Source organism: Cnephaeus nilssonii, assembly GCF_951640355.1.
Source record: "Cnephaeus nilssonii genome assembly, chromosome: 20".
In the NCBI taxonomy this organism is placed as follows: Eukaryota; Metazoa; Chordata; class Mammalia; order Chiroptera; family Vespertilionidae; genus Cnephaeus; species Cnephaeus nilssonii.
This window is the reverse complement of record NC_137091.1, coordinates 1,864,948-1,879,948: the sequence shown is the minus strand read 5'-3', so window position 1 is coordinate 1,879,948 and position 15,001 is coordinate 1,864,948. Positions and strand designations below refer to the sequence as shown.

At 60.9% G+C, this 15,001-nt stretch overlaps 2 protein-coding genes across 2 annotated transcripts in view; both read left to right on the top strand.

Moving 5' to 3' along the window:
* NLRC5 (NLR family CARD domain containing 5) overlaps positions 1-2,120 on the top strand; it is a 77,028-nt gene extending 74,908 nt beyond the window's left edge. Inside the window, exon 50 of the mRNA XM_079760050.1 lies at positions 425-2,120. Within this exon, the coding sequence (XP_079616176.1) occupies positions 425-536 (112 nt within the window). The 3' untranslated portion in view covers positions 537-2,120. The remainder of the gene's footprint in view (positions 1-424) is intronic.
* Positions 2,121-9,975: 7,855 nt separating this feature from the next.
* Positions 9,976-15,001, top strand: part of CPNE2 (copine 2) — a 39,382-nt gene continuing 34,356 nt past the window's right edge. Inside the window, exon 1 of the mRNA XM_079800023.1 lies at positions 9,976-10,203. The gene's annotated coding sequence lies outside the window, so the exon portion shown is untranslated. The remainder of the gene's footprint in view (positions 10,204-15,001) is intronic.

Genomic DNA, 15,001 nt, shown 5'->3' with positions numbered 1-15,001 from the left:
TTCTGGTCCAGAGCACGCACCTCGGTTGCAAGATTGATCCCTGGCCCTGGTCAGGGCACATGCGGGAGGCAACCAACCAATGTGTGTCTCTCACATCGATGTTTCTCTCTCTGTCTCTCCCCCTCTCTAAAAAGCAATGGAAAGATGTCCTCGGGTGAGGATTAACAACAGCAAAAGGCGGAGCTTTGCTCTGACTCGGCAGGGTGTCCGATGAGCCCGGATCACTAGCCCGCTGGCGGGAGGACTGAGTGGAAATCAGGGGGTGGGGGTGGCGGACACCTCCCTGGTGGCCCCCTGGCCTCACACCTGCCTCTGCCAGGTGTCTCCGGACACAGCTCTCGCCCTGCGGCCCGGCCTCCCATCTGTAGGTAGGACGGAGGGCGGAGGGCAGAGGACGGTGCTGAGTGTCTGTCTGTGTCCGCAGCCTCTGGAACAACCGCATCCCCCCAGACGTGGCCCAGCGTCTGCAGAGCCAGGAGCCCCGGCTGGACTTCGCTTTCTTCCCCAGCGAGCTGCAGGCCCCTCCGGGGACTTGACGGCCACCTCATACCCTTTGAATCCAGCCAAATGATGCCATCTTGCACCCGCCTGGATGGAGGCTCAGAAAGAGCCTCAGCGGGCGCCCCTGTCCCCTGCCCGAGGAGGGAGGGACACGCGTGTCCTGCGACAGTCTTCAGGGAGGACTTTGTGAGAACCAGGAGCCTGGTGTGGCCTATAGACTACCTTGCATCACATGTGACATGCATGACCAGTAGGGACATGTGGCATAATGAGGGTGTCATGATGTGATGCATGACACAGAAGGTCACATGTGGCAGAGTTCCATGTGACATTACATGGAACTTGCAGTGTGGCCTGTGGCTCAGTGTCAGGGGTCCTAGCACCACACATGATAGGACACATGATTGGTGGTTCATATAAAACACATGACGAATGTCCATGTCAGAGGACACGTGGCTGGCCCGCTGCCCTCAGGCTGGCCCAAGATCTAATTTATTACTTTGTGAAAACCGAGTGTGTGTTTGTAGATGGCACTTCCAGAGCAGCTGAGCCAGAACCTGTCTTCCGCTCGGGACTGGGGTGCGGAGAGGGTCTGAGCACTGACCGGCCCTGTGAACCAAGACAGGGACTCGGCACCAGTCTTCAGGGTGAGCCCCCTCCTGCCTCAAGTCTCAGTTTCCCCATCAGTAAACTGGTGACCCCTCCCCTTTAAATGCTGACCTACACGGACGGTGGGCCCAGGTCCAGGGGGAGCCAGCTTGATCTGTGGATGCATGGGGCCCAGTCTGTCCTGTGTAAGGGACAAAGCCAGGTCTGAGATAATGGGGCAAGGCCATGGGGTCCAGCCACTACCTCAGCAAGACCCAGGGAGCCCCTAGGGGCTGCATATATTACACAGTGTTCTTGTTACTCCCAAGAGGGCGCCAGGATGGCCCTGCTACCCTCTAAGCCACGTGTGACCAATAAATGTGATGGCTTCTCAGCCTCTAGTCTGAGTCGGATGTGTCCCACCACCTCCCCGAAGTCAGAAGTGATCCAGCCCCTACCCCGGGGCCTGGAGAGCAGAGTAGACCACAGAGATGGGCACTGGCTCAGGAGTCAGGGGTCAAGTCTGTGCTCTGTCTGCATATGGTCATAGGATCGTGGGCAAGTCACCTCCTCTCTCCAGACCTCACCTACCCCCTGAGGGTGTTAAAGAAGCTCAACGTGTTAGAAACCTTTGTTTGAATCGCCTTCTATTTAAACTCTTTTCTGAATTCATTGTCAATATTTAAAGTTGGGAACTTTTATATCAAAATGCAGACCTTCAACTTGTCTTAGGGGCTAGTCCAGCATTCTCACTCAGGAGAGAGCGAGAGAGGAAAATTGGTTGCCTCCCGCACCTGCCCCGATGGGGGTGGGGGTGGGGTGATAGTGAGGTGGTGGTGGTGATCTAACCTGCAACTCAGGTATGTGCCCTTGACCCGGAGTTGAACCCACGACCTTCTGGTGCGCAGGGCGGTGCTCTAACCACTGAGCTCTCCTGCCAGGGCTGACTGTGCCCTTTAGATGTGGCACATATCCCTCCGTTTCCCGTAGTCCCAACCACTCCCCAGTGACCCTCCCTCCCATTTGCTGCTTGCCTGGTTCTTGCGAAAGCCTGGAAACTTCTGGCTTACCGGGTCTCCACCGGCAGGTGGCAGCTAGAAACGTGGCTTTGGAAGTCAGACGGCCTAGAATGGACTGGGGCAGTGGTCGGCAAACTGCGGCGCGTGAACAAGCCGCGGTTTGCTGCTCTGTTGACTGAGTTTGCCGACCACTGGGATAGGGGCTTAATCACAAGGAACAACAACGGCCTGCAATTATTGGAATCGGGAGTCTAGGTCAGTGGTCGGCAAACTCATTAGTCAACAGAGCGGCGAACAGCTGTGACCCCAAGCCGCGGGCTATTTGTGTACAGAAGTTAGTAATAGTCCCTGACCTCCGGGACTTTTGGAGGGGTCAGGGAAGCAAGGTCTGCAGTCCCTAGTACGAAGAGGTAACTTACACGTAATTACACCCCCCTTTTAGGGTTCACTATCCTGTGAGGAAGAGATGCTTGAAATGGTAGGAGAACAGCACCCCCTCCTGGTCACCTGTGGATCTCAGAGGAACTTGCCTCAAAAGCGGCAACGCGCTGTGAAAAGCGGGCAGGGACGGTGCAGTTACGCTGAGCACCACTAGAGGGCAGGCCGGCCCAGATTTCTGCGCTCGCTCCTTGCCCATTAGACCCAGAAGGGAGTCGGTGATGCGAGGGGCTGCCCAGCCTGGTAGTGGCTCACCTGGAAGGCTCAGCCCTGATCTCTGCCAACGTCCCATGCCCCTGGCCCGCTGCTGCGTGTGAGGAGGAAGTCCTCTGGCCGAGTGCCAAGCACCCACACCCTGTGCACACCCGGCACCAAGTGAGGCCCAGCCTCGTCATGGGAAAGGGGGGGCGGACCCAAGATCCAAGAAGTTTACCTGGAAACTTTGAGCCCCAAATTCCGTCTCCCCTTCCCGGGAAATGATGCCAAGGTGACCTTGGGCCCTCAGGTCACCTTCCTGCCAAGGGCGTTGTGCTGCCTCCAGCGCTTGCCCAAGGCCGGAGGGCGAGTCCCTCAGAGCCGCCCACGCCTGCCGGCCGGGGGCCCGGGGGCTGAGCGTGGACTGCGAACTGGAGGTCACGGTTCGGTTCCGGTCAGGGCACAGGCCCGGGTCGCGGGCTCCATCCCCAGTGTGGGGCGTGCAGGAGGCAGCCGGTCAGTGATTCTCATCACTGATGTTTCTCTCTCCCTCTCCCTTCTTCTCTGAAATCAATACAAATATTTTTTAAGTTTTTTTATCTTTATTGTTGAAAGTATTACATAGATTCCCCCCCCCCCCCCCCATTAACCTCTTCCAGCCCACTCCCGTTCCCCCACCCAGGCAATACAGATATTTGTTAAAAGCCTGCCGACAGGGAAGCCCCGCTGAGGAAGGAACAGCACCACCGGAGCCCAGGCGGGTGGCATGCACAGGCGGCAGCCGGAGCTCAGGGGCATTCCCTCCACTTGCTGCTCGCGTTTTACTTTCCCTTCTCCCTCCTTCCTTCCACCTCTGCCCGTCTCAGCTCCACGGCGCTCGCAGCAGCTGCCCGAGAAGTCCCCGTGTCCTCGCACCGCTGCGCTGGCCGTGCCGCTCGGGTCGGCGAGCTCTCCCCTTGCTCATTTCATTAAGAACCTGGCTCTCCTGCCGCCTGCCTGCTTGGAGGTCTGGACTCTTTTTTTCCTTTCGTTGTTTAAAATACATTTTTATTGATTTCAGAGAGGAAGGGAGAGGGAGGAGAGAGAGAGAAGCATCAATGATGAGAGGGAATCCTTGATCGGCTGCCTCCTGCACACCCCCTGCTGGGGATCGAGCCCGCAACCCTGGCCTGTGCCCTGACCTGGAATCGAACAGTGACCTCCTGGTTCATACCTTTGTGACTTTTTCCCCCCTACTCCTCCCCCCGCCCCTCCCCCCACAGTTTTACCGAGATAGAATCAGCATACACACTGTAAGTTTAAGGGTGCGGCATGAGTATGTTGTGGGCAGTGGGAAGGGCACCAGGAGTCTGACCGGTGGGTCAGACCAAACCTGGTTCAGCCACCTCGGTACATAGGTTCTGGCCAGGAGAGAATTCCAGTCTAGACCCCAACTGTGAGAGAACATCTGTTGGGTAAGTTACAGAGCAATTCCTGGAAGAAACGGGCTGAGGAAACAGGTTCCAGAGGTAAAGGAAGGACCTTGGAGCTTGGGAGTGAGGAAGCTGATGGTAACGTGCCTGGGCGCGGGGGAGGGGGGGGAGGGAGAAAGGAGGGAGAGGGAAGGGTGTGCTCCCTGGAGGGAGAACACACTGGTTCCTCCATCCCAGTGGTCGGCAAACTGCGGCTCGCGAGCCACATGCGGCTCTTTGGCCCCTTGAGTGTGGCTCTTCCACAAAATACCACGTGCGGGTACGCACGTACAGTGCGATTGAAACTTCGTGGCCCATGCGCAGAAGTCGGTTTTCGGCTCTCAAAAGAAATTTCAATCTCCCGGGTCCGGGCGAGGCCGCGGGCCCCTGGATCCGGGTGAGCCTGGGTCCCGGGTCCGGGTGAGGCCGCGGGCCCCTGGATCCGGGTGAGCCTGGGTCCCGGGTCCGGGTGAAGCCGTGCCCCCCCTGGGTCCGGCCGAGACCAAACCAGAGGGAGTCGGACCTGCATTATCACCATTTGTCCACCATCCAGAGCTGAGGGGTCAGTGCCGACATGTACACATAAGGAACTGGTGGACATTGATATTGGGTCTCAAAAGAACTGTTGGTCCAGAAAGAAACTCACTACAGACTGATTTTTTGCCTGTCAGCATAACTATTATTGCCCGTCGCACATTCAATTCTTATAAGTACATCTCTAGTGACACATGATTTCGCTCATCTAGGGGAAATGATGAACAACATGGACTGATGAACAAGAACAGAACCAGAAACAAGGAGGCACCGATCGGACTATCGGGCCTCAGAGGGAGGATAGGGGAGGGTGGGGGGAGGGGGGAGAGATCAACCAAAGGTCTTGTGTGCATGCATAAGAGCCTAACCAATGGTTAAGTTCAACAGGGGGTTGGGGCATCCATGGGGAGGGGTGTGGGATGGGAATGGGGGGATGAGGACAAATATGTGACACCTTAATCAATAAAGAAATTAAAAAAAAAAAAAAGAAATTTCAATCGTTGTCCTGTTGATATTTGGCTCTGTTGACTAATGAGTTTGCCGACCACTGCTCCATCCTAAGGGTGTTCAGGGCGGAGGTTTTAGGGGAGGTCCCAGAGAAAGCCTCAATAGAATACTCGGTAGCTTGCCAGGTGTGTCCATTCAGGGCTGTGGTCTCCACTGACTGATTGGCCGGCCGGCACCAGGGCAGCTGGTCCTGACGTCAGCCATGGCTGGTTTTGTTGCTTATCTGGGCCCAGAGATGAAAACCAACTGAGGCCTAGATGTTATCCCCAGGGAGGAACGGTCAGGGGGTCCCAAGCGCATGACCAGCCATCTGCTAGGGGAGGAAAGGTCACCCTGGGGCGAGGTTCCCCCCTACCTTTGTCCTTTGCTTTCTGCCCTGGTGACCTTCTGTTCCTGACCCATCGTCCTTGCTCTGCTCACATCAGTCTAACGGCCTACAGCATCCCCCCTTCAGGATCTTGGCTCTGAAATCTTTCCGAGAAAAGGGGCGTCGGGGTCTTCTGTAGCTGCTTCCTGCTGAAAGGGGGCGACATTTTTCTTCAGAGCCAAGAGATCCTTGCTCTCTGTCGGAGGGACAATGAGGCCTGGGCATGGGAGGGGGTGGCGATGGCGCCCAGAGGTGGTGTTCCCTGAGTACGCGTAGGCTTGTAACCTGGTGAGACAAGCTGTGTTATAAATCTGTGTTATTGGGGCATCAGTTTCCATGTTTGGGAGGAAGTCCTCCAGTCCGCGGATGGGTCGGCGGCACAGGGCAGGGCTCATTATTCAGGGCAGCTGGTCCTAGGTCCGCCTGGCTGCTTATCTGAGCCTGGAGCTGAAACACTGCTGAGGCCTAGGAGTTATCTCTGGGGCTTTCCATTGCGGTGACCTTCTGTACCCGGCCTGTCGTCCTGGCTCTGCTCACGTGTGTCTAACTGCCTGGAGCAATTTGACATACATGTATTGTGAGATGATTCTCACAACAAGTTTAGTCGACATGCTGTAGGCAGCTGGGAGGCCTCAATAGAATATTCAGCAGTTTTCCAGGTGAGTCTTTTCAGGGTTGTGGTCGCCACTGATTGATGGGCCGGCACCAGGGCAGCTGGTCCTGAGGTCAGCCATGGCTGGTGTTGTTGCTTATCGGGGCCTGGAGCTGAAATACAGCTGCAGCCTAGATGTTCTCTCCAGGGAGGAACGGTCAGGGGGTCCCAAGCGCATGACCAGTGATATGCTAGGGGAGGGAAGGTCACCTTAGGGTCAAGGTCCCGTCTTACATTTGCCCTTAGCTTTCTGCCCTGGTGACCTTCTGTACCTGTCCTTGCTCTGCTTATGTCTAACTGCCTACAACAGGCACCCATCATCTCATAGAGACACACAAAAAAGGAAAAATGGTTTTTTCCTTGACATGAAAAGTCTTAGGATCTACTCTCTTAACTTCCAAACTTTGGGGCTCTTACTCCCACAGGTGCAGCCCCAGCTTCCTCGTCTGTACAGTGAGATGAGCAAAATGGGACAAGGCACAAGGACCCACTTTCTCCAGCTCAAAGCCGACCTTCCGGTTCACCCTGCGCTCCGGTCGCCTGGTTATGGTTGTGCAGGGCTTCGCCATCTGGTTTCCTCTAGTCTCGACCCTTCGCCACCATTTCAGCAACAACCTCCCCGTTTCACAAATGAGCCCAGAGAGGAGCCAGACCTGCCCAAGGTCACACAGCCAGCATCCAGTGGCGCTCAGATTCCAACCCTGGAGCGAGAAGGAAAGGAGGATGTTGGGGTGGCCCAGGCTGGGGATTTAACTGGTTTGTGGGTCTGTGTGACCCTCAGAGAGCAGGGTGCTGGGCAAGGTGGGAGGGCTGTGCACCCTTCCTGGCCCTGCTTCTGCCCCCAGCCCCACCCCTGAAGGGCTAAGGCCAGGCCCCAGGGTGGAGGCGCCAGCCACAGCTGGACACACCCTGGGCCACATCCGGAGCTTCCTGGAAAAGACCCCGCAGTGGCTGGTTTGGTAAAGGTCTTCCCGGGCCTCGGCTGAGCTGAGGAAGTTCCAGGCCAGCCGGTCCCTGCATCCCCGCCCCCACCCATGTGTCTCCCAGCCCCGGGAGCTGGAGTCCTGCCTCACGTGGGCCCTTGGCTGCCACGCCTTGTTCCTTATCCCACACGAGCCCTGGCCCGGCCTGGCTGCCGGAAGCCGACCTCTGCCCAGAGGGGAAAGGCACAGAGAGGAGCCGTCAAAAGAGAACAAAGGCCCAGCGGGGTCCCCAGGGCGAGTCACTGGATTGGGAGCATCAGTCTCCTGGGCTGGACCCCCAGTCCACTGCCCTACCCCCCGCCCCCAACACACATCTCCAGGGCCAGGTTGGGGCTGACGGGGCCGGCGTTCCAGCTGACAATTCCAGCTGTGGTCCCAGCTGGTAGCCGTCCCGATGGCCCGACGTGTGAGAAAACCCGAGCAAGAACTGCCTCCCAGAGCCCGGGCGGCCTCCAGGGCCGCAGATACTGAGGTTCGGGGTGACGGGTGATAAATGCCGTGTCGCCCTCCATCCTTCCCCCTCCCCCACACCCGCAGCACACGGAAGTGTATGTACAGGCAGCCCTGTTATCCTGGCCTATTTGTCCAGACAGCCTGGACCGTGGACATAAATACCCAGATGGCAGGTGCTTCACACACACACACACACACACACACACACACTCGCCCGGAGACAGGCCTATTTAGGGAAATTCAGGCCGCCCGCTTCTGCAGAGAGGTCTCCGCCAGGCTGAGGAGACACTGGCTCCAAGCTTTGGCAGTAGCGGCCTTGTGCCGTGTGTGAAGCGAGGACGGTGTGAATCAACCCACTTGGGCACTTGGACTTAACCCACTGCCCCTTGGGGCTCTCCTGATCCCTGACATTTGTTTGCACAGCTTTATTGAGATGTAATTCACAGACTGTAGCATGCACCCCTTGAAAGTATCAATGGTTTTGAGAATACCTACATTTTTGTGCAACCGCCACTCTTATTGAATTTTAGAACATTTTCAGTCATCGCCAAAGAAACCTCATACCAACAGCGATCACCCCCACCCTCCCCGCCAGCCCCAGCTCATCGCTTTCCGTCTCTGTGGACAGGTCTAGCGTGGGCATTTCAGACACGGAAGCGTGCCTCTGTGGTCTTTGTGACTGGCTTCTTTCACTTAGCGTGTCTTCAGAGTCCGTCCATACGGCATGGACGTCGGACCTCTCTGTGGCTGAATCACACTCCATGGGAGGGCCGGACCGCCGATGTTTATCCCTTCCCCGGTCGGTGGACATTTGCATTGTTTCCACGTCTTGGTGATTCTGAATCAGGCTGCAGAGAACATGCACGGACGCGTGTCTGTGTGGCCACATGTTTTCGTTTCCCTCGGGCAGATGCCCAAAGTGGAACTGCTGTAGCCTCTGGCCTTTGCACGCTGTCCCCTTGGCCGGGGATGGTCTTGCCCCTGGGCAGGCCCAACCACCTCCTCCCGGGCCTCCTGGAGGGGCCTCGCTGACCCATAGCTGAGTGGTCTTCTGTGCCACCCGCCTCCAGCCTTTCACTTTCCACCTGGTAACATGGTCTGGCTCGTAGGCCCCTGGAGTGGGAGGGACTGGGGGAGGGGGAGGGGAGCAACTTGAGGGGAGGGACTCTGCTTGGGGTCACCATTGTCCATCTCCCTGGCTGGCCCTCCTGCTTTGCAGCAAGGGGAGGACAGGGGCTCAATCAGGCAGGGCTTCCTGGAGGAAGTGGGGCTGGACTGGGCCTCTAGGTTGGCTGGCTCCGTTACTGGGCTGAGGGCTTTGAGGCCTCTGGGGGGAGAGGGACGAGGAGAGCTTGTGGAAAGGGAGGGTAGATGGGGAGCCGGCAGGCAGAGAGCAGTGGCCGCCCCCTAAGGCAGGGAGTGCCGGGACCCCCACGTGAAGGGAGTTCCAGGTGAACCCTCACCCGCCGGAGACGCAAACCCACAGCCCCAGCGCCGCGAATGAACTCGCACAGCCTCGGGGCCGCCGGCTTTGGGCCTGGCCCGGCGGTCTGGGTCAGCTTCTCCCCAGGGCCCGGTGCGGGAGGCTCTGAGACAATGAAGGGGGTGGGCACCTCCGCACCGCTGAGTGGGGGCTGCGTGAGCGCCCCGCGTTCGTAAACGGACGCCTCGTTTCTGAAAAGAAGGCCGTCGCCACGGGGCCCTCCGCGCCGGGGTCTCAGGACCCGCCCCTGCCTCCTGGCGGCCGAGCTGGGCGCCGTCACGCCGCGTCTGTCCCTTTGTCGGGACAGTGCCCGCTCCCCGGCTCCGGAGCAGAGCGCGCCGCGCTCTCTCACCATCGAAAACAAGAGAGAGCGCTGCGGCCCCGAGCGGCCCCGAGCGGCCCGGCGCTGTCCCCCGAGGGCCCCCGCAGGCCGGGCTGAGCCCACCCTCGGCCCCGCGTCGGCGACCGGAGCGCACGGCGTCCCAATCTCGGAGGCGCCCGCGGCCCCGCGAGGCCGGCCTGGGTGGGCGCAGCAGCGGCGCTCGGTCCGCGGGTTCCCAGCCTCGCGCAGCCGGACCCGGGTTCCCAGCCTCGGGCAGCCGGACCCGGGTTCCGGCCGCGAACGTTCGGGCCCCGCGGCGCTGAGAGCCCCGAGGGCCGGGGCGCTGAGAGCCCCGAGGGCCGGGGCGCGCCCGCGGCGGGCGGGACAGCGTCCCCGCCCCGCCCGTGGGGAGCGCTCACCCTCCAGGAAGCGCCCGCCTCGCCTCCTCACTCCCCTCCCCTCCCCCGCCCTCGGCCGGGGGCGGAGCCCGAGCCACGGCTGCCGCCCGCCCGCCCGCCCGCCCGGCCGGGGAGGACCGGACCCCGAGCGGCTGGAGCGCACGGAGCTGGCCCCGCCGCGCGGGCAGCGCCCTGAGCCGTCCCGCGCCCGCGGGCCCGGCCGAGCAGCGGAGCGCCCCCCGGGGATGCCCCGGCGCCCGGGAGCGCGGGCAGCCACGGCCGCGCAGTGAGGGCGGCGGCGCCCGGGCCGCGGTGAGTGGGGCCGGGAGGGCGGGGCGGGCGGGGCGCCCGGGGGGCTCGGCTGCGGGCGGGTGGGAGGAAGCTGGGTCCGCCTCGGGGGCCTGCGGTGCCCAAGCCCCGCCACCCGCGCGCACCCAGACTCCGGCTCTTGGGTGACTCAGCTCCGACCCGGCCGCTCGGGGGCGCTCCGGCTGCACCCGCACCGCCCAGGGCAGGGGCCGGGGGCGGGGCGCGGGCGGGGGCGGAGGTGGGCTGCGCCCTCGGGGGTCTGAGCCCGGCTGTCTTGGGGGCCCTCCTGACCTTCCCGAGGAGCCTGGGGGCGTCCACAGGTGGGGTCCCTGCCGCCGCTGCCGAAGACTGAGGTCGGGCTGGCTCTTGACTGGCGCGGCCCCTCTTCTCACCCCGTACCCCGCCCGCACCCCCACCCCCACCCCCAACACCCCCACCCGGGGAACTGCCCCAGAGCCAGCTCCCGCCCCAGAAGGGAGCGGAGGGGAAGTGGAGCTGACAGCTTCCGAGAAGTCGGAGTGTGTTTGCAAACTAGTTTTGTCGCTAAGCTGTCTGGCACCTGTGTGTTGGGGGGGGGGGGGGGCATGAAGAGAGACAGAGAAATGCTTCCTTCCTGTTCCCCCTCCCATGGCCGCGCTGCCTCTGTGAACAGGAGTCTTACCTCTTCCCTTCTCTTCCCATCCCTCCTCCAGCCCCACCTCCCACCCCCGTCCACAGCCCGCTTTGGGGAAGGGTCTCCTTCAAAGGAGGCTGTGATCTGCCCAGGGTCACAGGTGGCCCGGAACCCAGGGCTCTGGTAGCCATTTGGGGGTTCCTCTTGCTGCCTGTGACCCCCAGCCCTGTTATGTATTGGGGGTAGTGACAAGGGCAGGGCTCTGAGTGGCCTTTTGATTTATCTGTACTTAGTCTTTTTTTAAATATATTTTTATTGATTTCAGAGAGGAAGGGAGAGGGAGAGGGAGAGAGAGATAGAAACATCAATAATGAGAGAGAATCATCGATCCAGCCGCCTCCTGCTCCTGCAGGCCCTCCGCTGGGCATCGAGCCGGCAACCCCGGCATGTGCCCTGACCGGGAATCGAACCCTGACCTCCTGGCTCATAGGTTGAGGCTCAGCTGCTGAGCCACCCCGGCTGGGCATGTGCTTAGTTTTTGCTTGCCTAGGGCTGTGGGCTGTCAGGGTGGAGGGGGGCTTTTTCTGGTTCTTGGGGCACCCACAACTGCAGGAACTGGGGGAAGGAGCCCCGGTGTCACGTTCCAGGCTGCAGCCTGTGTGGCCAGCCCTACGGGAGCTTTGGGAGACCTGGGTCTGAACACCCACCCGCTGTGCTGCCCACGCACACCCCCCTCCCCTCCGCCTCCCGGTGCTCATCGGTGAAATGGGCTCCTGGTCCAGCCTGCGGCGGGAGGCTGGCAGCCAACAGAACGCAGAGGCTTTATTGCAATCCCTGTGGCACAGGGCCCGGTGACCCCGGGAGCCTGGCACCGCCCCAGGTGGGCAGGCGACCTACTGGCCGGAGGGGGAGGGGTCACCCAGGCCAGTTTCTTCATGCAAAGAACCTGGGGCTAAGAGTGTGGACACAGGGTCCTCAGCCGCTGCCATTCCTGTGTGTGTCCTTGGGCTGGGGGGCGGGGTTGCCATCTGTAAAATGAAGCAGAGTGTGACAGTCAGTTTACAGGGCCGCTGAGAGCCAGAACCGGGGGCGTGGGGGAGGGGCGGGTGTCCTGCAAAGCAGGGTGCTCTTCATCAAGTAGGTGTCTCTGGTGGGGTCTCAAGGGAACTCGGGGTCAGAGCCCAGCTGGTGTGGTTCAGTGGTTGAGTGTCGACCCAAGAACCAAGAGGTCGCCAGTTTGATTCCGGGTCAGGGCACATGCCCGGGTTGCGGGCGTGCAGGAAGCAGCCAATCAAGGATGTTCCCGTCTCATCGGTCTTCCTGTCTCTCGTCCCTCTCCGGTCCTCTCTCTCTAAAAATCAACTTAAAATACTTAAAACAAAACTCAGGGTCATAAGAAGAGGGTCCGGGGAGAGCGTCAGACTCTATGCCCATAAAGCAGTGAGAACAATACTCTATACCTCTGTGGGCTCTCGGGTGCTTGCGTATTCCTTTAGCGGCAGGTGCGAGGGTTAAATTCGATGGCACGGGCTCATAGGCCAGTGCTGCGGCTGGTCCACCGGGAACAAGCGCTCAGTAACCCTTAGCCGTCCGTGTCACGTTCCTGGGAATGTTCGTTTTTTAGGATTCCTCCTGGGGTTTTCTCCTCTCCTCCCCCTCCCTCCTCCGCCCTGGAGTGAGGCAAGTCAGGGTCCAGATGTTGGACTTTGGGCTGTTCCAGGGGCAGAGGCAGAGTGGGAAGGTGCCCCCAGCCCCGGAGATGCCCACGGGGAGGGGGTGTGGTCGTCCAGGCGGGAGCTCCCATTTCCCCTCCTGGGGCCGCCTCTCTGGGCTCAAAGGAGTGAGCACACGGAGCGTCCTCTGAGAATTCCCTCCCTCCTGAGAGCCGGGAGCGATGTTGTCGCCAGGTAAGGTCCCCTACTGAGAGGCCCCAGGGTCCCATCGGCCTGCTGCGGGTCTCCCTGGGGTCTCCTCCCTCCCTCCCAGGGCCAGTCTTTTCAGGAGTCCAGCCCCTCCCCTCCTGCCCAGCCCCCTGCTGGACACAGGGTGGGTTTTGGGGAGCTGGGAGCAGCCACTGGAGGTGGAGATCTTGTCCCACCCTCGCTTGTCCAGCAGGGAGAACGCAGGGTCCCCAGGGGAGTCGTGGCTTCTTCCTGCGTCTCCGTTGCTCCTGAGGACTGAGTCAGGGTCCGCGGTGCCTGCTGCCTCTCAGCCCAGGGTCCTGTGCCCGCCCTGGCCACCAGCCTCCGCTCCCTGGTGGAGAGTGTGCTGTCCCGGACCCCGAGCGCTTCTCCCCTGGCCCTGGCCACGCTGTCCTCCAGGGTCCGGGATGAGACCAGCCCTCACTCACGGCCACATCAACTTGCTTCATTTCCTCGGGATTCGCCGCGCTCTGCCATCATCTCATTTGGTCATTTGGCATCAGGGTGTCCGCTCCATGAGCGGCGAGGGCCGGGTCCGGCTGGTTCAGGGCCCTGCCCTGCTTGCTCTGAGATAGGTGCCCGGCAGATGGAAACCGAGTGACCGGATCTGCCCTCCTTGTAGCCTCCGGTCCAACGGGCGGGGAGGTCGGGTGATGGAGCGAGGCAGGATCGTGAGTTTGCCCTTTTGGGTCTCTGGAGGGCTGGCCGTCTCACCATGCTGAGCGCCGGGGGACCGTCAGAGGGAGTGGGCTCACCGAGGGAGAAGGGACAGGTGCTGGCCTGGGGGCCGGAACGGTGTGTGTCTGGAAGAAGGTGGGGTCCTCCTGGCACTGACGACGGGGGGCTGGTGGCCGCTGCCCTGGGTGGGGTGTCCCCTGTCGTAACCGGGGGATGGAGGTGTCCTGGGAGAATCACCCTGTGTGACCAAGTCTCTTAACTTCTCTGACCTCAGTTTCTTTTCTTTTTTTAAAAAATATATTTTTATTGATTTCAGAGAGGAAGGGAGAGAGAGAGAAACATCAATGAGAGAGAATCATTGATCTGCTGCCTTCTGCACAACCCCTATTGGGGATCGAGCCCACAACCTGGGCATGTGCCCTGCCCGGGAATCGAACCCTGACCTCCTGGTTCATAGGTCAATGCTCAACCACTGGGCCACGCCGGCCGGGCTGGGCTCAGTTTCTTGCACTAGAAGATGGGGCTCTTGAGGCAGGAGCGCTCCCCGCTGGTCCCCCCCCCCCCCCGCCCGGGGCTGGGAAAGGGCTTGTGGACGGAAGAGCCGGAAGAGCCGTGCACAGGACTCCTCCCCACTGAGGCTGAGGGTCCCGCCCCCCGGGAGGGCTCCCCAAGGTGCGGTCATTGGTCACTCATCAATAAGTGAGCAGCTTCTCTGGGCCGGGGACTGCTGAGGGTGCAACCGCGGAGCTCCGCGTGGCGTGAGACAGGGCAGACAGGCAGGTGCCGGAGAGGCAGGAGGCACGCTTCAGGGCGGGGCTGCCATAGGGAGAACGAAGGGGCGTGATGGGAGTCACTGTGATGGGCAGGGGGCCTGAGGGCCAGGGGGCCTCGAGGGGGAGACAGGGACGTGGAAGCTGGGACATTCAGCTGTGGCATTGGTCTCCTTCATGGCTATCTCAGCCCACCTGGCGCCCAGCATCGGATATGAGTGAATGAGTGAATGAGTGAATGAGTGAATGTGTGAAAGAGGGCGGGCGGGAGAGGAAGCAGCACATGCCAAGGCCCTGAGATGGGGGCATGCTCAGTACACCCCAGCCTCTCCCCGCGGCCCAGCTCTGCCTCTCCGGGGCCCTGGGGCCTGCCGCTTGCCCTGGCTGTCCCGACACGGGAGCGTGAACTCGGCTCCCAGCAGAGGATGCTGTCCAGCCCCCTCCTGCCGGGCCCATCGTCTTTCTGAGTCACACCCCGTGGCCCCCGGAGGGGAGCAGTGTGCGAGGGAAGGGCGCCCGCTGCCCGCTGTCAGATCCGGTTCGCCTCGGACGAGGCGAGTGACGCTGGCCCGTGCATTCGTTCCCGGAGCCGCCGTACAGCACCGCCACCGGGCGGTCTAACACCGCGGCCGGCAAACTCATCAGTCCGCAGAGCCAAATACCAACAGCACAACGACGGAAATTTCTTTTGAGAGCCAAATTTTTAAACTTAAACTTCTTCTAACGCCACTTCTTCAAAATAGACTCACCCAGGCCGTGGTATTTTGTGGAAGAGCCACACTCAAGGGGCCCAAGAGCGCATGTGGCTCGCGAGCCGC